At 38.6% G+C, this 26,316-nt stretch overlaps 1 protein-coding gene across 1 annotated transcript in view; it reads right to left on the bottom strand.

Annotated features, from left to right (window-relative positions):
- Positions 1-630: 630 nt before the first annotated feature.
- UTP18 (UTP18 small subunit processome component) overlaps positions 631-26,316 on the bottom strand; it is a 52,767-nt gene continuing 27,081 nt past the window's right edge. The window contains exons 10-14 of the mRNA XM_040245752.1: positions 17,478-17,601; positions 8,208-8,382; positions 3,225-3,367; positions 2,006-2,044; positions 631-784 (exon numbers count right to left, since the gene is read on the bottom strand). Coding sequence (XP_040101686.1) covers positions 2,020-2,044; positions 3,225-3,367; positions 8,208-8,382; positions 17,478-17,601 — 467 coding nt within the window. The 3' untranslated portion in view covers positions 631-784; positions 2,006-2,019. The remainder of the gene's footprint in view (positions 785-2,005; positions 2,045-3,224; positions 3,368-8,207; positions 8,383-17,477; positions 17,602-26,316) is intronic.

Here is a 26,316-nt window from a genome sequence, read left to right as displayed (position 1 = left end):
GTTTTTCCAGTAGTCAAGTATGGATGTGAGAGTTGGACTATAAAGAAAGCTGAGTGCCAAAGAATTGATGCTTTTGAACTGTGGTGTTGGAGAAGCCTCTTTGAGAGTCCCTTGGACTGCAAGGAGATCAAATCAGTCAATCCTAACAGAAATCAGTCCTAAACATTCACTGGAAGGACTGATGCTGAAGCTGAAACTTCAATACTCTGGCCACCTGATGCGAAGAACTGACTCATTCATTGGAAAAGACCCTGATACTGGGAAAGACTGAAGGCAGCAGGAGAATGGGACAACGGAGGATGAGATGGTTTGATGGCATCATCAGCTCAATGGACATGAGTTTGAGCAAGCTACAGTAGTTGGTAAAGGACAGGGAAGCCTAGCATGCTGCAGTCCATGGGGTTGCAAAGAGTCGGACATGACTGAGTGACTGAACTGAACTGACTAATCCTGAGAAAGGGAGAAATACTAATCAGGGTTAACTGTGAAATACAAGACTATCTACCTATGTTATTTTTGGCTACAGACAGGTGTGTTCAATGTCTCAGGTCCAGTCTTAAAAGAAACGCACCCAAATTAGCATGTGTGTGTCTGTGTGTAGGTAGGTAGAGAAGGAAGAACCACATATACTTAGTTTCAAACAAAAGTTACTGTGAGTTTATTAAAACATTCCTAGTAACAAAAAAAGCACATCTGACTCAATATATCATTATCTATATATTATCACACTTTCTGGAAAGTCTCTGAGATTTCAGGACGGGTTTTTCCAGTGGCTCAACTGGATCTGAGGAAAGAACAGAAGAAATTATATACTTGATTTATAGCCACTGGTTATCAACAAACAGCATGCACTGGCAGTGTTGTCTGAAGAGGCAAGATAACTGGACTGTTTTCTCCTCCTGGTTAGTGTTCTGCTCAAAATTCTGCTACCTTCAAAAATTCTTTCCCCTAATTAAGTCTATATGCACTTCCAGAGTTTCTCCTCAACATTTATGAATCTCAGAAGATCAAATTACTCAACTGTGATGAACAGGTCAACTGCAAAGTTCAATGTCAGAATGACCACCATATCTCAGGTGAAAATCAAGCCACGGGAAGAAAATAATGTCCTACTGTTTTAAATATCAAGCAGCAATTGGAGGAAGGCAAAAACCTTGTATCTTGAAGTCAAAAAGTACAAATTTGGAGTTATAAGATAAATATGTACTAGGGATGTGATATACAATATGATAAATACAATGAACACTGCCACACATTATATACGAAAGTTAAGAGAGAAAATCCTAGGACTTCTCACCACAAAGAAAGGAGTTTTTATCTATTTCTTTCATTTCGTATCTATATGAGATGATGGATGCTCATTAAAAGTTACTGTAGTAATCATTTCATGATATATGTATGTCAAATCATTATGCAGGACACCTGAAACTTATACAGTGCTATATGCCAATTATATCTCAATAAAACTAGAAGAAAAAGAATATATACAACATATGTATATGTATTTTTTTATGATGTATACCATATATATATGGTATATATGTATATATATATACATGCATGTGCCAAATACATATATTACATATGGCAGCAAAACTAATGGCCAACCATTCACTAGCTATAAGGCAAGCTACAACATACAAAATAAAAGGGCTTGAGTTTATGGAAACTGTAATTATATATGAAGATACCTCTCTCAGTTAAGTCTCTTCTGCTTTGCAAATTATATACTCAGTAATTATAATTTTGATGACTATTTATGGACATAGTATTAAAAATCTTCCCTCAGAAGAACAGAGCCAGATTGTTGTGATTTGGGAGAAGAAATTCCCAAGGAAAAGTTCAAGTCCAACTTCCTGATCTATGTCCTTCCCACTCCCTTAACTGAAGATACTCAGAGGCAAAGAAACAAAGATCAGCTAATACGGTCCCTCTGCCAACTGACAGCAATGAGTATAACCTTAAAACTTTGTAGAATGAAAAGAAAAAAAAAAGCTTTTCTTACTTTGAATAATCTTTTTAAAAGTCTGGGTAATGATGCAACCTGAAAAAAGTAAAAGACAAATCATCAAAACAATTTTTGATTACCCTCGGTATTGTCAATCAGATCACAGCATGGCACTTAGGAAGACTTCAGGTGTGGAAATGTAATCACAATCACTCTCACTAAGCAGCTACGTTAAGACTCCTCAAGTTGATATTCTGAAGGATCCTAATGCTAATACCTCAGATTTTAGATACAAGCCATCAGCTTGCTCCAAAGCATTAAAGCAGAATCTGTGAAATGCCTAATCAGCCACTTCCAGCAGAAATGCTGTCACTGCAAACCACGTGCTAGAAGCAGTCTCACTAGAGACCAATGCTCTGGTGAAAATTCTAAAGGGCTTAGGGGCTTAAGAAAAGAAAAAATCCGTTGCTATAATAAATTACGGCTTTGGAAGAGAATTTTGAAGCACATAAATATCTGCATCCTTTTATAAAATCCAAACTGAAAGAATCACTCCAAAAATGACCTGTAATGAGAATAATGGAGTTATCAATTTTCCTAGCAGCTTCCACCCAATTTTCTTTCGAAGTAAGTAAAACTATAAGCATATCATTGTTTGCTACATTCTCTTTTCACAACTATCTGCTCAAAACCAATTTGTACTCCTCTTCTTTACTCCAGATTTCAGTTTCTTTGAAAGCAGGCTTTCCCTGAAGCATACAAACATGAACACACGGTTCTATACAACATTCATTGCCAGCACATGGGAGCAAGGAAAGGGGGCTATGACTTAAGTCAGTTTCTCCCTCCAAGAGTCACCTTGTCACCAGCATCTTCTTCTAGAAACAATGCAATTAGATTTTGTTTTTGCTTTATAGCCAAGTAAACTGAGTGCAGAAAAGAACCTGGACAGAGCATAAACTTTTGGAATCTTTGTAGTTAATATCCATATTTACAGCTTACAGCTGCCAGAAAAGAAACAAATACCTCTTTGAAAAATATCACTTAAATCTAGTGGAATAAACAGAGCATAGTCAAGTCGACAAAGGCTAATCTAAAAACGTAAGGTACCAAGAAAGTGGCAGTATTATTAATGGGGCAATTTTTCCTCAATTTGACATTTTCAAAACATAGCATCACCCCTCTTCTCCAAAAACTCCAAGTAAATTGTTTTGCTAGTGACATTTTATGGTAGAAAAATGTACATTTTGTTAGATGTGAGGATAGTAACACCTACCTATACATCAGGGCCTTCCCCTTTTCATTGCCCAAGGCAAAATACCCACTTCTGGGAGAAAAATCCATGGTATGAATAAGAGAAATATTCTTCTTCTTAACAACTGGGAAGTTTGAAAATACTGTAAAGGAAGGAAGGTGGACCTGTAGGAAACAATAAAAAGCTTTTAAACTAAAACAACTGGGAGCTCATCTTAAATTTTAGTCTTCATTCTATCATTTTGCTAGAACAAAAGTTCATTTTGATTGTAACACACATCAAGTACAGATCCCTTAACACAGCAAAGTGTTCCAAAATTAAAATTTTATTTTCAATATGCTATTAACTGAGAAGAAAGGGACGGAAGAGAAAAAAGTGCTTTCTTGATGCTTTGTTATTAATAAACTGCAGCATCTAGCCTGGTGCCTAGGAGGATCAAACAAACAAGTGAATGAACGAAGTGAAAAGTCAGCGGTGGTGGTTTACTCATTAAGTCGTGTCTGACTCCTGCGACCCCAGGGACTGTAGCTTGCCAGCCTCCTCTGTCCTTGGGGTTCTCCAGGCAAGAATACTGGAGCGGGTTGCCTTTTCCTTCTCCAGGGGGTCTTCCTGACCCAGGAACTGCACCCGGGTCTCCTGCACTGCAGGCGGTTTCATTACTGACTGGGCCGCCAGGGGAGCCCGGAACGCCAGCAGCAGAACCCATGAATGTCCTAACGTAGTAACTACAGTGAAGAATACTGTAGTCTGAGTACAAGGAACAGAACACTATGAAGAGCCTGAAGCCAAGACAAAATCACACCAAATTTTCCAGTATCATACGATTGCCTATTTTCACTTTTATTTCTCAACAATGTGGTGTTGAGAATCCCTCCTCGAGGACAGGCTAAACCATGAAAACCTGGTTCAAGTGAAACTGTCTTCTGACTGAGAAACAGTCCAAAGCTCACCTCAAGGCCAGGTCTCTTTCTCCAGAAAAGTCTGCTCAGGGGGGAAATGAGCCCAAATCCAAGCTAGGCAAGACAAGTCCTCATCCAATTTGTGGATAAATAAAATCCAAGCAAGGAAGCCATTACCTTAAGCAGACTAGGATTTTAACATCTCTCGCACATTCTCTAGCTCTTCCAAGAAACACAGCACCTTCATACTCACAGAATTCTCATTCAGCTATTAATCACGGCAGTCCATCATCCTTCACTTTAGGTCAGACTTTAAACCAGCTAATCAAGGGGACTTTCACAGACAAGTATCAGGTAAAACTATTAGATACATCTGTCTATTACACAGGTTTCATTCAGTCACTAGGCCCTACTACCCTGGTAAATGCCTACTGACCATTAAGTCAAGAAAGTAAAGTTTACAGTGAGTGACTCTCCAGACCATTTTCAATTATTCTCCTTCTCCGGGAAGCAGATTCTGCCTGCACAGCCTGTCATCAATGCAAAGGCTAATGAGAAGTGCTCTTTGACACATTAAAGCAAAGATGCTGACAAAAATTGGAGTATAAGACACAAAGCAATTTTTTAAAGTTTAATTTTACCTTTTGTGTATTTGTCTAGCTAAATAAACAGAATTCTGTTACCAAAATTATCAGAAATACTACAGTAAATACAAAGTTTATGATATAAATGGAGTCCCTTTAAATGTACCCTGTGCAACAAAAACCTACACAAACATACATAGTGGCCAGAGCTTCACACGACAAGCTGACATGTTCTGATGGAGGATAAATACCAATTTATCAACAATTTAAAATTTTATCTCCCCTACTGACTTGAATATCAAGGAGCAAAAAACAGGTTTATGCCTTCCTAAAAGACTCAGCTATCTACTTGCAAGAGCCCCAGTTTAGGGAGTGCCTAGTGGTCCAGTGGCTAAGACTCCTTGCTTACAGGGGGCCTGGGTTCGATCCCTGGACAGGGAACAAGATCCCATGTGCCACAACTAAAAGATCTTGCATGCCACAATGAAGATCAAAAGATCCCCTGAGCTGCAACGAAGACCCAGTGCAGCCAAACCAATACATACTGAAAAAACAGTTCCCCAGAGATTACACTGAATTAGTACATCTTCCCTCAGACCAATGACCCCCCCACACACCCCGGTTAGATCTCAGCTGTTCTCTAATCTCTCTTTATGACCTTGTATTAAAAGCTGTAATTGAACCAATAAGAAGTCCCATAAAAACACAACTTCTTTAATTCATAAAGTTCCCTTTATCTCCAACATAATTTCTGTATTACATTTAAGGGTCCAGTTATCAAAATTCAACAAAAGCTCTCTCATCTTTAATAACTAAGGAGTCCCACAACCCCTACAACATCCAAGACTGAAGATGTAGTAACAATTTAACTTCTGAGTCTCTTAATGGTGCTATGACTTAAGAGTTATATTCACTGCTGGAATAACAGAACTGCTTGGATCATTATAGGAGACTGCATCTAATAATACTGACACTGTTTCACAGAGGCATTATACCTGGCTTATTTCCATTAGACATTACGGTTGAAAGTTGTTAGAAAGTGTTAGTCACTGTCATCTCCAACTCTGCAACTCTGTGTATTGTAGCCCGCCAGGCTCCTCTGTCCATGGAATTCTCCAGGCAAGAATACTGGAGTGTGTAGACATTCCCTTCTCCAGGGGATTTTCCTGACCCAGGGACTAAACCTGGGTCTCCTGCACTGCAGGCAGACTGTTTACTATCTAAGCCATCAGGGAAGCTGCTTGATATTATAGCTGATTACTATTTAAAAAATGGGAGGTGGCTGACACTAATGAATTCCTTATGTGATTTTACTACAATAAAAAAACGTAAACGCTGCCATGATCACTGAAGCAAACTATACAGAACTATAGGTGTTTCGCAGAATATTATGTCAAGAAAAATAGATCCCATGGTTTTCTAACACAATTTACTATCATTGAAATGATAAAAGATTGATTTGTGCTAGTCTACCACTTCCATTACAGGAGTGGGGATTTTAAAGCTGACTTGAATTAGAACCCTCTCATTTATCAAATGATTCATTCAACAGAGGCAATAAAACCCAATGATATATTTTCCACATTTTCCCAGCAGAACTCTTTCTTCCCTCAAAGAAAATCTTAATGCAGAATGCCAATATATATATATCACAAGTAATACTAAAGCTGCTCTATATAATACAGGGAGGAGCTTAGCCTCCTACATGCCATCTGAAGTCCTGTACACATTCTAGGGCTCTGAAAAAAAAAGCTAGAAAGAATACGGAATCTAGCATCACAGTTCACTGGTCTTTAGTAGCTGCTGACTTTGGGTAAGCTGATCCTCTGAGGACTATCACTTGGCTCAAAATTTTTTGTAAAATTCTTTAAATCTTTGTAAACTATACATTATTAAAGCTGATGAAGCATGCAAGGTTTATTTGCTGAGTATAAGTAAGATAAAAATAAGAATCTCTGTAACGTGTTTACAATCTGGTAGTATACACATAAAAACAGCACAATGCGATGCTGCTTTTCAAGGTTCTCTGTATACCTGGCCATCTGTATACCTGGCTTATCGCAAGAAACTGATTCTGCCTGAAGCACAGGCAACTTCACGAGGTGGAGTGACATTTAAGCTGAGCTCTGATGCTGGGCAAAAAAAGAAAAAAGAGCGAACACTGGCCTGAGGCTGTTATCCTTAGAAAGACCCGCTTACAAGTGGCCCTTAGATGCTGTCTGGGAATTTGACTGGCATATAGGTCCCTACACAGATGGGACACCTTCTCCTAAATGGTAAGGATGGCTCATGAGTCCGTGCTCAGTTGCCTCAGTTATGTCCAACTCTATGTGAATCCATGGACTGTGCCCAGCAGGATCCTCTGTCCGTGGAATTTTCCAGGCAAGAATACTGGACTGCGTTGTCATTTCATACTCCAGAGGATCTCCAATGTGTTTTTTTTTTTTTTCCCAATGTGGTTTATGTTGAACACTTGACTTTACTTCTGGGAACCTTTGTACCTCCTAGGTAGAGGGTACCTACGTGATCAACCCCCAGTAAAAACCTTGGGCACTGAGTCTATGATGAGCTTCTCTGGTAGACAACATTTAACACATGCTGCCACAACTTGTTACTCGAGAAATTAAACATGTCCTATGTGATCTGCCTTAAGAGAGGACTTCTGAAGCCTGTGCCTGGTTTCCTCCAGGCTTCAGCCCATACAACTTTTTCTTTATCCTTTGTATCTTTTCTTTGTAATAATTCTTAGCCATGAGTACGACCATATTCTGAGTCCTTGAGTCCTTGTATTTACTATACTATTCCATGTGGTGCAATGGTACAAGAATCCACCTTCCAATGCAGGAGAAACAAGCAATGCAGGTTTGATCCCTGGGTTGGGAAGATCCCCTGGAGTAGGAAACGGCAACCCACTCCAGTATGCCTGCCTGGAAAATTCAATGGACAGAGGAGTCTGGCGGGCTTCAGCCCATGGGATTGCAAAGAGTCGGACATAACTGAGCGACTGAATGCTCAGCACTCACCAAACCTGGGGGAGTTCCTTCCTGGGAACCCCTGGCACAGAGCTATCTTCACAAGTACTATTCAGCTATTTAAACTGCGATCTTTTTACATGATTAATGTCCAAGCTCAATTTATTTTCAAAATTTAAGAACTGCCTCCACTCTATTATGACACCAGGTCTTATAAAGGTAAATTAAGAAAACTAGAGAGGGATGAAATATTTTCTTACATCTTCCTTCATGTATATAATGAAAGTAACTTCTGAAAATGAAGACCACCCCTTAAGAAATGTTAGGAAAGGACAGTACAGCTTTCCCAAAACAACCGAAATAATACAAATTTGATGGCTACCGTGTATCATTTCTATAATCACACCTAAAATCTACAATCTAGCAGTTTTTGCAACAAAAGAGGCTACTTTTTAAAATAATTCAACTCTTTCCTTATTATCTTTCCATGTTTCCAACTTAAAATTTTAAAATCATCAATGCTGAAAGGAAAGGGTAAAGAAATATTACCAGTCTGACTGCTTCTTTCATGTTTGCTGAAGCGATTGCCAAGATTTCTGTAGTAGGATTGAAGGTCAGAGAAGTAACGCCTGTAACCAAGTTCATTATCGCTTTTATTGGCTTTGGGCTCGTTTCTTGGAGACAAGAATCTTGATTGTATATGTTTACCACTCCACAATTAGAACTGCAAAGAGAAAAATGAATGAATTAAAGATTAAAAAGAAGCAAAAGGATTTTCACAATCCAAGTGAATTAAGATATAACACCCCACCCCCCCAAAACTAATATTTATAGGAACTGTCTCACGTTACACAGGGACTGTGGGCTGGAGTGTCCATCCCAAGGCAAAAATCATAGTCTATCAGTTTTACTGTAGTCTTACCAAAATCTTCTTAACGCTGGGAGCCTTTAAATTACTAGTGTAGCTAGAAATTCCAAGGAAGCGTAGGATCTTCATTATTCATTCCTTCAATAAATATTTACTGAATTTCAACTTTATGACAGGCACTGTTTAAGTGCCTAGGATGCAAAGACAAACAAAAGAGGCTAAGAGGGCCACTCTCATGGCATTTATGGACAACCTAACATTCTAATAAGCGAATGAGCACCATCTTTCCCCTGTTTAGATCTCCTCCTTTCTTTTTTTATTCTGTTTATGAGAACATCCAAAACAGTGCTGCACGACAGCTGTAATAGCAAGGACCTTAGTTTTGTGGTCTATAAGAATACCACAGTCAACCATTAACGGAAGTGATCATCCATTCCAAGTTTACTGAAATACTTACCAACAATGAATTATACCCAATATTCATAAAATGTAAATCTTAATGACTAACAGAATCATTCACAGACAAGTTTCAGTAAACATTTTTGGCCTCAATCTTCAGACCACCTAATGTTACAGGCATCATGTATAAGGAATAAGAATAAGGTAGTTGTCGTTCATGGATACTTAATTAGCAAATGCAATATAAACCTGAAAGTTGCAAGAAATTAATACTCAAACTAACAAGGGTGACGCATTAAGTGTTCTCATCCCTACCCTCAACATTCTCACTGATTCACTTAACACTTACTGCCTACAGTGAAACAGGCACGATGCATAAGCAAGACAAATTTAGTTCACACACAAGACTCCGCAGTTTGAAATTCTAGCCAACTCACAAACAGTATGTTAGATTTAGTGTTGTAAAGTCTTCAAACTACTTATATGTATAGTTTCTGATGTATACTTCATATACATTAATTAAAAAGCCCTTAATTTGAGTACAGCTAACTCTTATGTAGTCCCTATTAACCACTCGGGAGAAACAATATATATCCTGGGTTTAGAAAAGTTTGCTGTGGACTGAACATTTGTGTCCCACTAAAATGGTTTTTCCAGTAGTCATGTATGGATGTGAGAGTTGGACTATAAAGGAAGCTGAGTGCAGTCTATTGGGTTGCAGAGTCAGACATGACTGAGTGATTGAACTGAACTGAATGGCAGTTCTAGTTTCAATTTTATAAGGAATCTCCACACTGTTCTCCATAGTGGTTGCACTAGTTTGCATTCTCACCAACAATGTAACCCGGTTCCCTTTTCTCCACACCCTTTCCAGCATTCATTGTTTGTCGACTTTATGATAGCAGCCATTCTGACCGGCGTGAGATGGTAACCTCACTGTGGTTTTGATGTGCATTTCTCTAATAAGTGATGTTCAGCATTTTTTCATGTGTTTGTTAGCCATCTGTATGTCTTCTTTGGAGAAATGTCTGTTTAGTTCTTTGGTCCATTTCTTGACTAGGTTGTTTATTTTTGTGGTATTGAGCTACATGAGCCGTTTGTATATTTTTGAGATTCTTTGTCAGTTGCTTCGTTTGCTTATATTTTCTCCTACTCTGAAGGTTGTCTTTTCACCTTGTTTATAGTTTCTTTCGTTGTGCAAAAGCTTTTAAATTAGGTCCCATTTATTTTTGCTGTTATTTCTTTTACTCTGGGAGGTGGGTCATACAGGGTCCTGCTGTGATTTATGTCACAGAGTGTTTTGCCTATGTTTTCCTCTAGCAGTTTTATAGTTTCTGGTCTTAAATTTAGGTCTTTAATTCATTTTGAGTTTATTTTTGTGTAACGTGTTAGGAAGAGTTCTAATTTTTTTCTTTTACATGTAGCTGTCCAGTTTTCCCAGAACCATTTATTGAAGAGGCTCTCTTTGCCCCATTGTATATTCTTGCCTCCTTTGTCAAAAATAAGGTGTCCACAGGTGTGTGGATTTATCTCTGGGCTATTTTGTTCCATTGATCTATATTTCTGTCTTTGTGCCAGTACCATACTGTCTTGATGACTGTGGCTTTGTAGTACAGACTGAAGTCAGGCAGGTTGATTCCTCCAGTTCCTTTCCTCTTTCTCAAGATTGCTTTGGCTATTCGAGGTTTTTTGTATTTCCATACAAATTGTGAAATTATTTGTTCTAGTTCTGTGAAAAATACCGTTGGTAGCTTGATAGGGATTGTACTGAATCTATAGATTGGTTTGGACAGTATACTCATTTTCACTATATTGATTCTTCTGATGCATGAACATGGTATATTTCTCCATTATTTGTGTTATCTGTGGTTTCTTTCATCAGTGTTTTACACTTTTCTGTAAAACTGTAAAAATATATAGGTCTTTGTTTGTTTAGGTAGATTTATTCCTAAGTATTTTATTCTTTTCATTGCAATGGTGAATGATTATTTCCTTAATTTCCGTTTTCTCGTTGGTATACAGGAATTTCTCATTGTTGGTAGGAATGCAAGGGATTTCTGTGTTATTAATTTTATATCCTGTAACTTTACTATATTCATTGATTAGCTCTAGTAATTTTCTGGTAGTCTTTAGAGTTTTCTATGTGGAGGATCATGTCATCTACAAACAGTGAGAGTTTTACTTCTTTTCCAATCTGGATTCCTTTTATTTCTTTTTCTTCTCTGACTGCTGTGGCTAAAACTTCCAAAACTATGTTGAATAGTAGTGGTGAGAGTGGTCTTGTTCCCAACTTTAGGGGAAATGCTTTCAATTATTCGCCACTGAGGATAATGTTTGCTGTGGGTTTATCATATACGGCTTTTATTATGTTGAGGTATGTTCCTTCTATGCCTGCTTTCTGTAGAGTTTTTATCATAAATGGGTGTTGAATTTTGTCAAAGGTTTTTTCTGCATCTAATCATATGGTTTTTATCCTTCAATTTGCTAATGTGGTGTATCACAATGATTGATCTGTGAATGCTGAGGGAGCCTTGCATCCCTGGGATAAAGCCCACTTGGCCATGATGTATGATCTTTTTAATATGTTGCTGGATTCTGTTTGCTAGAATTTTGTTGAGGATTTTTGCATCTATGTTCATCAGTGATATTGGCGTGTCGTTTTCTTTTTTTGTGGCATCTTTGTCTGGTTTTGATATCAGGATGATGATGGTGGCCTCACAGAATGAGCTTGGGAGTTTACCTTCCTCTGAAATTTTTTGGAAGAGTTTGAGTAGGGTAAGTGTTAGCTCTTCTCTAAATTTCTGGAAGAATTCAACTGTGAAGCCATCTATTCCTGGGCTTTCGTTTGTTGGAAGATTTTTGATTACAGCTTCTATATCCGTGCTTGTGATGGGTCTCTTAAGATTTTCTATTTCTTCCTGATTCAGTTCTGGAAGGTTATAATTTTCTAAGAATTTGTTCATTTCTTCCAGGTTCTGCTTTTTATTGGCATACAGTTGCTGAGAGTAGTCTCTTATGATCCTTTGTCATCTGTTGGTGTGTGTTGTCTGTTGTGATCTCTCCATTGTCATTTCTAATTTTGTTGATTTGATTCTTCTCCCTTTTTTTCTTGATGAGTCTGGCTAATGGTTTGTCTGTTTTATTTATCTTCTCAGAGAACCAGCTTTTAGTTTTGCTGATTTTTGGTAGAGTCTCCTTTGTTTCTTTTTCATTTATTTCTGCCCTAATTTTTATGATTTCCTTCCTTCTACTAATCCTGGGGTTCTTCATTTCTTCTTTTTCTAGTTGCTTTAGGTGTAGAGTTAGGTTAATTTGACTTTTCTCTTGTTTCTTGAGGCAGGCTTGTAATGCTGTGAACCTTGCCCTTAGCACTGCTTTTACTAAATCCCATAGGTTTTAGGTTGTCGTGCTTTCACTTCATTTGTTTCTATGCATGTTTTAATTTCCTTTTTGATTTCTTCCATGATTTGTTGGTTATTCAGAAGCATGTTATTTAGCCTCCATATGTCTGTGTTTTTAATAGCTTTTTTCCTGTAGTAAACATCTAATCTTACCACATTGTGATCAGAAAAGATGCTTGAAATGATTTCAATTTTTTTTTGAATTTACTAAGGCTAGATTTATGGCCCAGGATGGGATCTATCCTGGACAATGTCCTGTGTGCACTTGAGAAAAATGTGAAATTCATTGTTTTGGGGTGAAATGTCCTAGAGATATCAACTAGGTCTAACTGGTCCATTGTATCATGTAAAGTTTGTGTTTCCTTTCTAATTTGCTGTTTGGTTGATCTATCCATAGGTGTGAGTAGGGTATTAAAGTCTCCCATTATTATTGTGTTACTGTTAATTTCCCCTTTCATACTTGTTAGCATTTGCCTTACGTCTTGAGGTGTTCCTAACTTGGATGCACGCTGCTGCTACTACGTCACTTCAGTTGTGTCCGACTCTGTGCAACCCCATAGACGGCAGCCCACCAGGCTCCCCGATCCCTGGGATTCTCCAGGCAAGAACACTGGAGTGGGTTGCCATTTCCTTCTCCAAAGCAGAAAAGTGAAAGTGAAGTCGCTCAGTCGTGTCCAACTCTTCAAGATCCCATGGACTACAGCCTACCAGGCTCCTCCGTCCACGGGATTGTCTAGGCAAGAGTACTGGAGTGGTCGCCATTGCCTTCTCTGACTTGGATGCATATATATTTCTAATTGTTACATCTTCTTGGATTGATCCTCTGATCATTATGTAGTATCCTTGTCTCTTTTTATGACCTTTATTTCAAAGTCTATTTAATCTGGTAAGAGTATTGCGACTCCTGTTTTCTTTTGGTCTCTATTTGCATGAAATATCTTTTTCCAGCCCTTCACTTTCAGTCTGTAATGTGTCCCTTGGTTTGAGGTGGGTCTCTTGTAGACAGCATATATAGAGGTCTTGTTTCTGTATCCATTCAGCCAGTCTTTGTCTTTTGGTTGGGGCATTCAACCTATTTACATTTAAGGTAATTACTGGTAAGTATGATCCCACTGCCATTTACTTTGTTGTTTTGGGTTCGAGTTTACAAACCTTTTTCTGTGTTTCCTGTCTAGAGGAGATCCTTTAGCATTTGTTGAAGAGCTGGTTTGGTGGTGCTTAATTCTCTCAGCTTTTGCTTGTCTGTAAAGCTTTTGATTTCTCCTTCATATCTGAATGAGATCCGTGCTGGGTACAGTAATCTGGGTTGTAGGTTTTTCTCTTTCATCACTGTATGTTCTGCCATTCCCTTCTGGCCTGAAGAGTTTCTTTTCAAAGATCAGCTATTATCCTTATGAGGATCCCCTTTTGTGTTATTTGTTGCTTTTCCCTTGCTGCTTTTAATATTTGCTGTTTGTGTTTAACCTTCATTAGTTTGATTAATATGTGTCTTGGGGTGTTTTGCATTGGGTTTATCCTGTTTGGGACTCTCTGGGTTTCTTGGACTTGGGTGGCTGTTTCCTTCCCCATTTTAGGGAAGTTTTCAACTATTATCTCCTGAAGTGTTTTTTCATGCCCCTTCTTTTTGTCTTCTTCTTCTGATACTACTATGATTTGGATGCTGGGCATTTAACATTGTCCTAGAGGTCTCTGAGGTTGCCCTCATTTAATTCTTATTTTTTTTCTCTCTGCTTCATTTATTTCCACCATTCTATCTTCTACTTCACTTATCCTATCTTCTGCCTCAGTTATTCTACTATCGTTTCCCTCCAGAGTGCTTTCAATCTCAGTTATTGCATTATTCATTACTGATCAACGCTTTATTTCTTCTAAGTCCTTGTCAAACATTTCTTGCATCTTCTCAATCCTTGTCTCTAATCTATTTACCTGTAACCTCCACTTTCTTTTCAAGATTTTGGATCATCTTTACTATCATTATTCTGATGAATTTTTTAAAAATATTTATTTATTTATTTATTTTTGGCTGTGCTGGGTCTTCCCTCCTGCAAGGGCTTTTCTTTAGTTGCTGGTAGCAGGGGCTACCCACCAATTGCTGTGTGTGAGCTTCTCATTGTGGTGGCTTTCTCCTGTTGCAGAGCATGGGCTCCAGGATGTGAGCTTCAGTAGTTGCAGCTTATAGTTGCAGGTGCATGACAGGTTGTTACTGGGCCATGAAAGACACCATGATTCTTGGCCTTTGGAAGAGAGGAGTTCAATCCGGGGCCAGTGAGGAGTCTTGATCGCTCACAAACTTTTTGTGTAATACAGTTTTATTAAAGTATAAAAGAGACAGAGAAAGCTTCTCACTTAGACATCAGAAGGGGGCAGAAAGAGTGCCCCCTTGCTAGTCTTTAGCCAGATGTTATATACCTATCTTTAGCTGGATGTTATATACCTATACTTCCGTGGTGGCTCAGATGGTAAAACGTCTGCCTACAATGCAGGAAACCTGGGTTCGATCCCTGGGTCAGGAAGGTCCCCTGGAGAAGGCAATGGCAACCCACTCCAGTACTCTTGCCTGGAAAATCCCATGGATAGAGAAGCCTGGTAGGCTACAGTCCAAGGGGTCGCAAAGAGTCGGACACGACTGAGCGACTTCACTTTCACTATATACCTATCAGCAAGCTGTTAATTAGAGAAAGGAGACATCTCAAAATTCAGAGTGGCACCAGGCCCCTCACCCCCAATATTCATTTTGAGATAACAATGGCACCAGGTGAGTCATCCCGAGCCATAAAACGATTGACATTTATCTTGAAGAAAGGCAGGTGTCCAAGTAAGTATATAGTTTCATTAACATAGATTAGGAGAACAATGTATGAGTAAAACATACAGGTTTGTTGAGCCCTGGTTCTGAGTCTCAAGCAGAACTGACTTGAGGAAAGACAAGAGTCTAGGGTAAATACACAGTTCATTAACATAGCTTAAGAAAAACATTTCCATAAAAAAACACATTGGTTAGCTCAAGGTCTGAGAAAAGTTACGCTCAGGTGGAGCCAAGTGTCATCATGGCAACACAGAATTTTAAGAGAAACCTTTTAAATTTGTATAGAGAAGGGGAAAAAAACCTAACACTTGTTTGCTTCCTCCTGTCGCTTAAGAGAGAGGTAAAATATGTCTGACACTTGCAGCCTATATCCTGTTTGGAGACCCCTGGCTTTCCTGCCTGTAAAGCTCTCACTCAACAGTTGTGGCGCACAGACTTGGTTGCCCCGTGGTATGTGGGGTCTTCCCAGATCAGGGACTGAACCCTAGTCTCCTGCATTGACAAGTGGATTCTTTAACACTGAGCCACCAGGGAAGCCCCTACCCCAAGAATTGTTATGGGATTATTGCTTAGATGTGTGGAACAAAAATGGCACAAGTTAATCATCTTAATATATGGAAACTTACAGTGGTATGTGTGCTACAATATAACTGATCCTAACATGCTACTAAGAATATTGAATGATATCCACATAACCAGCAGTATGAAAACTGAACAGAGAACTTCCTGATGTACAAGCTGGGTTTCGAAGCAGCAGAAGAACCAGAGATCAAATTTCCAACATTCATACCTCTGCTCTGACTGTACCACCAATAACTCTTCCCCCTACATGAAACTCCTCTAAGAAGGGTTAAGGCCTTTCTTTACAGGTTTAACAATAAAAATCTAGGAATGGTCTTTGACCAAGCACATCAGAATTCAATTACACTGACAGGCAATTAAAATCAAATGAGTTTAAGTGGCTAATATTAGATTCTTTCCTCTCTGGGCCTGTCAAAGGGGATTAGTAAAAAGTAATATTAAAAAAAAGAGGCAAAGACCAGAAAAAGATTAACTTCACAAATCTGAGTGACAGTTACGTTTGTGCATTTCTGTCTTACACAACACAAAGGTAAAGCAGGTCTGCTTAAAATTACTTATAATTTTACTATCTGTCTACATATTAAAGGAGCTTTGGTCTCAAAAGACTTGCTATCATACACTGCTGCCACAGTGCATATTGCTCTAGCAAACGCTGGGCTCAGGCTGTCCCCCTGCCTATGTCAGACTCACATGATGTTAGCCTGGCCTCCGAGCGCCAAAACCTGGTTCTACTCTCCTTTCTTCCCAGGCTACAAGGTAGCTGCTGACCAATATCCAAATGGTGACAGAGATATTTATAGGCAGTTTCCCCAATTTTAGCCTTTGAAGGAGGTGGTGAAGAAAAAGTGTTGAGTAAGCTATGCTGCTGGACCCACTGGACTGCGCAACAAGGGAAATCTGAATGAAAACTCTTTATGGATCAATTTTGTTTAATCTAACAGTCATAAAGACCAACTTCTGGAAGTTCTAAAATTACAGTTGCTGATCAGTGATTTGGTGGTAAAATCATTTAGAATTACAGGTGTATCCCACCACCTCCTTCTCCTACCCTGCATCTTAAAATCAAATAGGACAATCAAGCCATCTTTTCCCCTGTGTAATAACCATTTTTCTCAGCAATGACACAATAACATGTTCTAGATAATACTTTCAAGATCTCTATAATACTAACAACAGTAAAAACATGTTATTGGTTTATACCACATAGCTAGATGAAGGAACATACACTTTTAAGTATCTTTAAGACTTAAACAAATATTCCAAACATAAGAGGAAAGAATACTGTAACATAATAAGGGAGTCTGGGTTTCCCAGGTGGCACTAGTGGTAAAGAACCTGCCTGCCAATGCAGGAGACACAAGAGATACAGGTTTGATCCCTGGGTTGGGAAGATCCTCTGGAGGAGGGCCTGGCAACCCACTCCAATATTCTTGGCTGGAGAATTCCATGGACAGAGGAGCCTGGCGGGCTACTGTCCATAGGGTCACAAACAGTTGGACATGACTGAAGTGACTTAGGATGCACACACACAAGAAGGTAGTCCAATATTTTCTTTGCTAAAGAGCTGAAAAACTGCCATTAATATTATTAAACACAAATATTAGAAAATCTTAGACAATAAAATGTAAAAGACCTGGGTTTATAATGTCATATCACTAAACACTTTATAAACAGAACTACTCAGGTACCATCTCATATATTCAATTAATATTTTTTCATTAGCAAAATGTGATTAAAGGTTACCAGAACCTCTGTTTACTTACCCACAAGCCACATACTGTCCATTCCTAGATGTGGCAATGCTTAATCCATATAAGCTGCCTTCATCGACAAATCTGTTAAGGCACTTTCTAGAGTTCACATCCCAAACATAAACTTCCCCATCCCCTGAAAGAGCCAAAAAAAGGGGGGGAGGGGGGTTGGTTAACTTTGTTTTAAACTTGAAAGGCAACTGAGTTCATTCTTGCTGCTGCTGCTGCTGCTAAGTCACTTTAGTCATGTCCAACTCTGTGCGACCGCACCAGGCTCCACCGTCCCTGGGATTCTCCAGGCAAGAACACTGGAGTGGGTTGCCATTTCCTTCTCCAATGCATGAAAGTGAAAAGTGATAGTGAAGTCACTGAGTCGTGTCCAACTCTCAGCGACCCCATGGACTGCAGCCTACCAGGCTCCTCCGTCCATGGGATTTTCCAGGCAAGAGTACTGGAGTGGGGTGCCATTGCCTTCTCCAGAATTCATTCTTCATTCCTCTTTAATAGTACAAGTTACTAAAAAGACCTGTAAATGTCCTAGGTCTAGAAAACTGGTCTAAAAAATGTTTCTTGTATACATTTTCATATATACAAAACTATATCCCGTTAGTAATAAAGATTAGATTTAGAGTGAAAAATCACAAACTCTTGGCTTGAGTTGGGCTTTTAGAAAAGTTCTTATGTTTCACTCAGATAAATTACTCGAGCAAAATTTGAAAAAAAACCAAAATATCTACCAGCACAGGTTTTCCAACATCTATCAATAGGTATTAGAGTACCTAATATGTAACGCCAGGTGATTTAGACACCAAACTGATGATGATACTGATGACATCAAGAGGAGGAGGAAGAAGTGAAAGATGACTGGTCTAGACTAACAGGATATAATTAAGGACGTGTGTACAATTCCTAGGAGGTATGCTTTTGAACTGCGGTGTTGGAGAAGACTCTTGCGAGTCCTTTGGGCTGCAAGGAGATCAAACCAGTCAATCCTAAAGGAAATCAGCCCTGAATGTTCATTGGAAGGACTGATGCTGAAGCTCCAATACTTTGGCCACCTATGCAAAGAAATGGCTCCTTGGAAAAGATCCTGATGCTGGGAAAGATGCAGGAGGAGAAGGGGACGACCAGAAGATGAGATGGTTGGATGGCATCGCCAATTCGATGGACATGAGTTTGAGCAGGCTCCAGGAGTTGTTGATGGGACAGGGACGCCTGGTGTGCTGCAGTCCACGGAGTCACAAAGAGTCAGACACGACTGAGTGACTGAAGTGAATTGAACTTTACAATTCTGGGCAATAAGCACAAATAGTTTACAGAAGGGAGAATGAGGAGATAATAAATCTGATGAGAACACATTTTCATGATAGAAATAGCCATCTAACAATCAAAATCTGTCCTTATTTTTTCCTCTCTCTCCTATATATTCCACATTGATGATCACCTTCTTCCTCAGACCCTTACAGATCTGTGTAATGACCTTATATGCATCTCAAAAGTAGCCTCTCACTCATCTATTTTCTCTCTTTATTGTGACTATTGCTCTAATGTTCATCCTTCTATACTACTATTCTTTCAATGAGAATTCAATGAATCTCACTGTTTCAACTATTTCATTAAAATTTCCCAGGCTGACATAAGGGTTTAGGTTTACAATATGTATTTAGGAAAATTTTAACAGGCACAAATTTTAAAGCCTTTATGTTTGTCTGTAGGGTCGTGGTACAGTAAAGACAGATGTTTAAAAATTTGCTAGTAACAGACTAAAATGGGAAAGGAAGGGATGAAGGGCAGGAAGACCATCTAGAAAGCAAGAGTATCAGATGGTCATAAGTTGATGACTTAAGGCAAATGAAGCAATAATTAATCTAGCAGAAAACAAAATGAAAAAACTGGTTAAGTTGAAAACATAAAAGGTGAACTCTTTTTTCAACAATCCTATCAAAATATTCTTCATATACATAAAACAAGGTAATATGAACAACATGACGCTAATCACATAAATCACTTATACAAGGAGGAAAGGAGAAAAAAGGGAAGGGGAAGAACACCAATCAAAATACAGGTAACTCCCTAACTTACCAAGGCTCAACTTTTGATCACTCCTCCTCTAATTTTAGGAACTTTAAGGTAAATTAGACCGTTATACTGTGTAAATATTTAATATCCATATCTAATTCATATAACCAAATCTTAGTACCTCTGCTGACCTTTTAACTCTTCTCCCAAACTCTGACTCTCCCAGGATCCAAGGACAATGTCATTAGGAACATTACTGCTCTGTATCAATATTCATTCCTTACTCATAAAAAAACCTACCATATTAATTAACTAATAGGGAAATAGATGCTGACTGGGCTTCCCTGGTGGCTCCTACAACGTGGGAGCTGCCAGGTTCAGTCCCTGGGTCGGGAAGATGACAGGCCATAAACCCTGCAGCAGAGGGAGCCTGTGCCCCTGCACACTTGGCGCCACCAAGGTCCCCACAAGCCAAGCAGCTGCGTCACCGACACGCTCAACTCTCATGGGGCAGAGCTGCCACAGGCAAAAAAAAACACTGCATTTATGCGCCCAGGGTCACTTCAGTCATGTCCAACTCTGAGACCCTGCAGACCGTGGCCTTCCAGGCTTCTCTGTCAGGGGGGTTCTCCAGGCAAGGATACTGGAGCGTATCAGCCAATACTGGCTGCCATTCCCTTCTGGAGCACTGTGTTTCCTGCTGCCCTAGCCGCCAACTCCCCTGAGTACCTGGTGAGGCCGAAACTCTTGCAACCCCAGCAGCTGCACCACCTTCACACCTGGCCCTCACAGGGGCAGACCCAAGTTCCCAAGGGAAGGGAAGCCGCAGGAGCAAACCCCAGTGGACGACCCACACAAGAGGTGGTAATAAAGCTACAATTGAAACCCACGGGCAGTACAGCAGGAAGACCCAAAACCTCCCCACCAGCTGTACAAGCTGCAGATTAAATATATTATATATATGGAATATATAAAAGGACATTGAGAGCTCCTAAAAAAGAAAACGCACTGGTTCTGATAGCTGTGGATATTGGAGGCAAGAACACACAGGAGTAGGAACAAATCAGAATCTGAGCTGCCCCATGGCAGGTCCAGTGTTGGAGGGCCTCCTAGGGAGGTAAGGTGGACTGTGACTCCCAGCGAGAAGGACTCTGACAGCAGTAACTCAAGAAAAACACTTATTATTTTTATATTTGGACGTGTTCTATAGATTCTTTTTTCTTCCATTTCCACCCCCAACCTTGCTGGAGTTGTTGATTTTATTGGCACTATAAAACCTAATTAGGCTTTTGATTCTTTTTTTCCTCAGTCACATTTGTTATTGCTGTTACAAACCTCTGCCTCTATCCTGGGCTTTTGCCGTTCTGTGGAGTTTTCCTTTTTTGTTTTCTTTTCTCAATTTTAACTTTTTAAACCTCTTATTATATTTTCTACATTTACTCTTTTGTTTGCCTTTCCTACTGTTCTTTTCCCCTTGCAGTTAATCTTTAATGTATATAAATCTTCTTTATCTACCTCTATTTAACTCTGCATCTCTATCCTTTCTTTTCATTCTTATCTTTCCTCTAAACATAAATTTTATTTTCTTTGTTTTATTCCCCGCTTGGCACTGTGCTTTAGTTTTGTTTTCCAGCTCGTGTTTTAGTTAGTCTTCTTAACTGGTGGATATACTTCTTGATCTTCTTTGTTCACCAGGTCAATCTACTGTACTTTGTTGGACTGTTTGGGGCAGAGGAGCCTGGTGGGCTGCAGTCCATGGGGTTGCAAAGAGTTGGGCAAGACTGAGCAACTAACACTTACTTACTTACTTATGGGTGTAATATGCATATTCCATTATTTCAATGATTATTTGCCTGGTTTTATAAATGCCATTTGTCTGGGGTCCCTGTGGCTCAGGTGGTAAAGAATCCGCCTGCAATGCAGGAGACCCCAGTTCAATTTCTGGGTTCGATTTCTGCTGGAGAAGGGATAGGCTACCCACTCTAATATTCCTGGGTTTCCCTTGTGGCTCAGCTGGTAAAAAATCCACCTGCAGTGTGGGAGACCTGGGTTTGATCTTGGGTTGGGAAGATTCCCTGGAGAAGGGAAAGGCTACCCACTCCAGTGTTCTGGCCTAGAGAATTCCATAGACTATAAAGTCCATGGGGTTGCAAAGAGTCAGACACAACTGAGCGACTTTCACTTTCATCTTTGGTTTCTTGGTTTTGGATATTTATTTTAATCTCACAATGCCATAACAAACCACTTGTGGAATCTTTGTTCCTGACCAGAGATAAAGCCTTGAGCCTTTGGAGTGGAAGTACTGACTCCAAGACCTTAGACTACCAGAGAACTAACCCCAGGGAGTATCAGATAGTGAGAACTCCCACAAAGGAAACCACCTGTATACAAGACCTGTACAAGACAACTAATCTAAACAACAAACTAAACAAAAATACAAGCCAAATCATCAGCAGACAGGATTACCACCTCACTCAGCCTTGCCCATCAGAGGAAAAACAAAGACTCAGCACAAATCTCACCCTATAGGAAGCTTACACAAAGCTTACACTGGACCAGCCCTAGAGGGCAGAAACCAAAAGGAAGAAAGAATTCAGCCTTGAAGCCTGGGAAAAGGAGACTTCAAACACAATGTTAAAAAATAGTAATAATGAAAAGGCAGAGAAATACCACATAAATGAAGGAACAAACTAAAACACAAAAGTCCAAATAAATAAAGAGGAAATAGGCAAACTACCTGAAAAAGAATTCAGAATAATGATAGTAAAGATGGTTGAAAAGCCTGAAAACAAAATGGAGAAAATGCAAGAATCAATTAACAAAGACCTCAAAGAATTAAAGAATAGGCATACAGAGACAAACAACACAAGTACTGAGATTACAAATACTGTAGAAGAAATCAATAGCAGAAGAGCTGAAGCAGAAGAACAAATCAGTGAGTTGGAAGATAAAATGGTGGCAATAACTTCTGAAGAGCAGGATAAAGTAAGAAGAATGAAAAGAACAGAGGCCTCTGGGACAATATCAAACACAGCAACATCAAATTATAGGGGTCCCAGGAGAAGAAGAGAAAAACAAAAGGTATGAAAAAATTTTTGAAGAGATTGTAGCTGAAAATTTCCCCAACATCAAAAAGGAAATAGTCAATCAAGTCCAAAAGGCACAGAGTTCCATACAGGATAAACCCAAGGAGAAACACGCCAAGACACATACTAATTAAACTAACAAAGACTAAACACAAAGAAATAATATTAAAAGCAGCAAGGGAGAAGCAACAAGTAACATACGTGGAAACCCATACAATTAACAGCAGATCTTTCAGCAAAAACTGCAGGCCAGAAGGGAATGGCAGGATATATTTAAAGTACTGAAAGGAAAAATTCTACAACCAAGATTACTGTACCCCGCAAGGATTTCATTCAGAATTGATGGAGAAATAAAAGGCTTTTCTAAGAAGCAAAAGTTAAGAGAATTCAGTACCACCAAACCAGCTTCACAAAAAATGTTAAAGGGACTTATAGTAAAGAAATACAAGAGAAGAAAAAAAATCTACAAAATCAACCCCAAACAACTGAGAAAATGACAATAGGAACATATATATCAATAATTATTTTAAATGTAAATGGATTAAATGCTCCAACCAAAAGACAAGAGACTGGCTGAATGGATATAAAAACAAGACCCATATACATGCTGTCTACAAGAAACCCACTTCAGACCTAAAGACACATATAGACTCAAAGTGAGAGGATGGAAAAATATATTCCAGGCAAATGGGAAGCAAAAGAAGACTGGAGTAGCAATCTTCATATCAGACAAAACAGACAAAATAAAGAAGCTTACAAGTGATAACGAAGGACGCTACATAATGATCAAGGGATCAATACAAGAGGAAGACATAAAAATTGTAAATATCTATGCACCCAAACACTAACACACATAAAAGGAGAAATTGACAGTAACACAGTAATAGTAGCAGACCAGAACACGCCACTCACACTAATGGACAGATCATCAAAACAGAAAATTAATAAGGAAACACAAGTCTTAAATGATACATTAGATGAGATGGGGAGATGGATCTCATTGATATCTTTAGGATATTCCATCCAAATGAAGAATACACCTTCTCAAGTGCACATGGAACATCCTCTAGGATAGACCACATCTTGGGTCACAAATCAAACCTCAGTAAATTTAAGAAAATTGAACTATCAAGCATCTTCTCTGACTGCAATGCCATGAGACTAGGTATCAAGTACAAGAAAAAAAACTATAAGAAACACAAACATATGGAGAGTAAACAATCTGTTTCTAAATAACCAATAGGTTACAGAAGAAATCAAAAGGGAAATTTAAAAATTTTCTAGAAATAAATGACAACGAAAGCACAACAACTGAAAACCTATGGGATGCAGCAAAAGCAGTTCTAAGAGGGAAGTTTATAGCAATACAATCCTACCTCAAGAAACAAGAAAAACATCGAATAGACAACCCAGCTTTACACCTAAAACCACTGGAAAAAGAAGAACAAAAGAAACCCCAAAGGAAAGAAACCATAAAGATCAGAGCAGAAATAAATGAAAAAGCAATGAAAGAAATAATAGTAAAGATTAATAAAACTAAAAGCTGGTTCTTTGAGAAGATAAACAAAATTGACAGACCTTTAACCAGACTCATCAAGAAAAAAAGAGAAGAATCAAATCAACAAAATCAGAAATGAAAAAGGAGAGGTTACAACAGACAATGCAGAAATACCAAGGATTATAAGAGACTATTATGAACAACTGTATGGCAATAAAATGGATAACCTAGAAGAAATGGACAGATTCTTAGAAAAGTTGAATTTTCCAAGACTGAACTAGGAAGAAATACAAATTACCAATAACCCAATTACAAGCTGTGAAATTGAAGCTGTGATCAAAAATCTCCCAAAAAACAAAAGCCCAAGACCAGATGGCTTCACAGGAGAATTCTATCAAACATTTAGAGACGAGCCAATGCCTATCCTTCTAAAACTCTCTCAAAAAATCACAGAAGAAACACTTCCAAACTCATTCTACAAGGCCACCATCACCCTGATACAGAAACTAGACAAAGACAACACAAAAAAAGAAAACTACAAGCCAGTATCACTGATGAACATAGATGCAAAAATTCTCAACAAAACTTTAGCAAACAGAATTCAGCAACACATCAAAAAGCTCATATACCATGATCAAGTTGGGTTTATTCCAGGGAAGCAAGGATTCTTCAATGTATGCAAATCAATGTGATACACCGTATGAACAAATTGAAAGACAGAAACCATATGATAATCTCAATAGATGCAGAAAAAGCCTTTGACAAAATTCAGCACCCATTTATGATTAAAACTTCAAAACATGGGCAGAGAAGGAACCTACCTCAACATATTATAAGTCTACAGCAAACATTATTCTCAAAGGTGAAAAACTGAAAGCACTCCCCCTAAGATAAGAAACAAGACAAGGGTGTCCACTTTCACCACTATTATTCAACATAGTTCTAGAAGTCTAGCTACAGCAATCAGAGAAGAAAAAGAAACAAAAGGAATCCAGATTGGAAAAGAAGTAAAGCTCTGTTTGTAGATGAGATGATACTGTATGTAGAACACTCTACAGATAGTATCTGAAAATTACTAGAGCTAATTAGTGAATTTAGCAAAGTTGCAGGATACAAAATCAATACACAGAAATCACTTGCATTTCTATATACTAACAATGAAATATCAGAAAGAGAAATTAAGAAATCAATCCCACTCACCATTGCAACAAAAAAAGAATTAAATACCCAGGAATAAACTAACCTAAGGAGACAAAAGAGCTATACACAGTACATTATTAGACAATGATGAAAGAAATCAAAGATGACATAAACAGATGGAAGGTATTCCATGTTCCTGGGTAGGAAGAGTCAATATTGTGAAAATGACTATACTACCAAATGCAATTTACAGATTCAGTGTGATCCCTATCAAATTACCAATGACATTTTTCACAGAACTAGAACAAAAATTTTCACAATTCATATGGAAACACAAAAGACCCCAAATAGCTGAAGCAGTCTTGAGAAGGAAGAATGAAGCTGGAGGAATAAACCTTCCTGACTTCAGGTTATACTACAAAGCTACAGTCAAGACAGTATGGTACCGGCACAAAAACAGAAATATAGACCAATCAAATAAGATAGAAAGCCCTGAAATAAACCCATGCACCTATGGGTACCTTATATTTTACAAAGGAGGCAAAAATATGCAATGCGGCAGAGAGCCTCTTCAATAAATGGTTCTGGGGAAACTGGACAGCTACATGTGAAAGAATAAAATTAGAACACTTCCTAACACTATACACAAAGATAAACTTAAAGTGGATTAAAGACCTTAAATGTAAGACCAGAAGCTATTAAACTCTTAGAGGAAAACATAGGCAGAACACTTGATGAAGTAAATCAAAGCAAGATCCTCTATGACCCACCTCCTAGAATAATGCAAATAAAAACACAAATAAGTACCTGATTAAACTTAAAAGCTTTTGCATAGCAAAGGAAACTATAAGCAAGGTGAAAAGACAACCCTCAGAATGGGAGAAAATAGCAGCAAATGAAATGACAAAGGATCAATTTCCAAAATATACCTGCAGCTCATACAACCCAGTATCAGAAAAACAAACCACCCAATCAAAAAGTGGAAAAAAGACCTAAACAGACATTTCTCCAAAGAAGACATACAGATAACTAACAAACACATGAAAAGATGCTCAACATCACTTATTAGTAGAGAAATGCAAAGCAAAATTACAATGAAATATCATCT

This window comes from Oryx dammah, unplaced genomic scaffold, assembly GCF_014754425.2.
Source record: "Oryx dammah isolate SB20612 unplaced genomic scaffold, SCBI_Odam_1.1 HiC_scaffold_8, whole genome shotgun sequence".
Lineage (NCBI taxonomy): Eukaryota > Metazoa > Chordata > Mammalia > Artiodactyla > Bovidae > Oryx > Oryx dammah.
The sequence above is the reverse complement of the archived record's forward strand: the minus strand, read 5'-3'. Positions and strand labels throughout refer to the sequence as shown.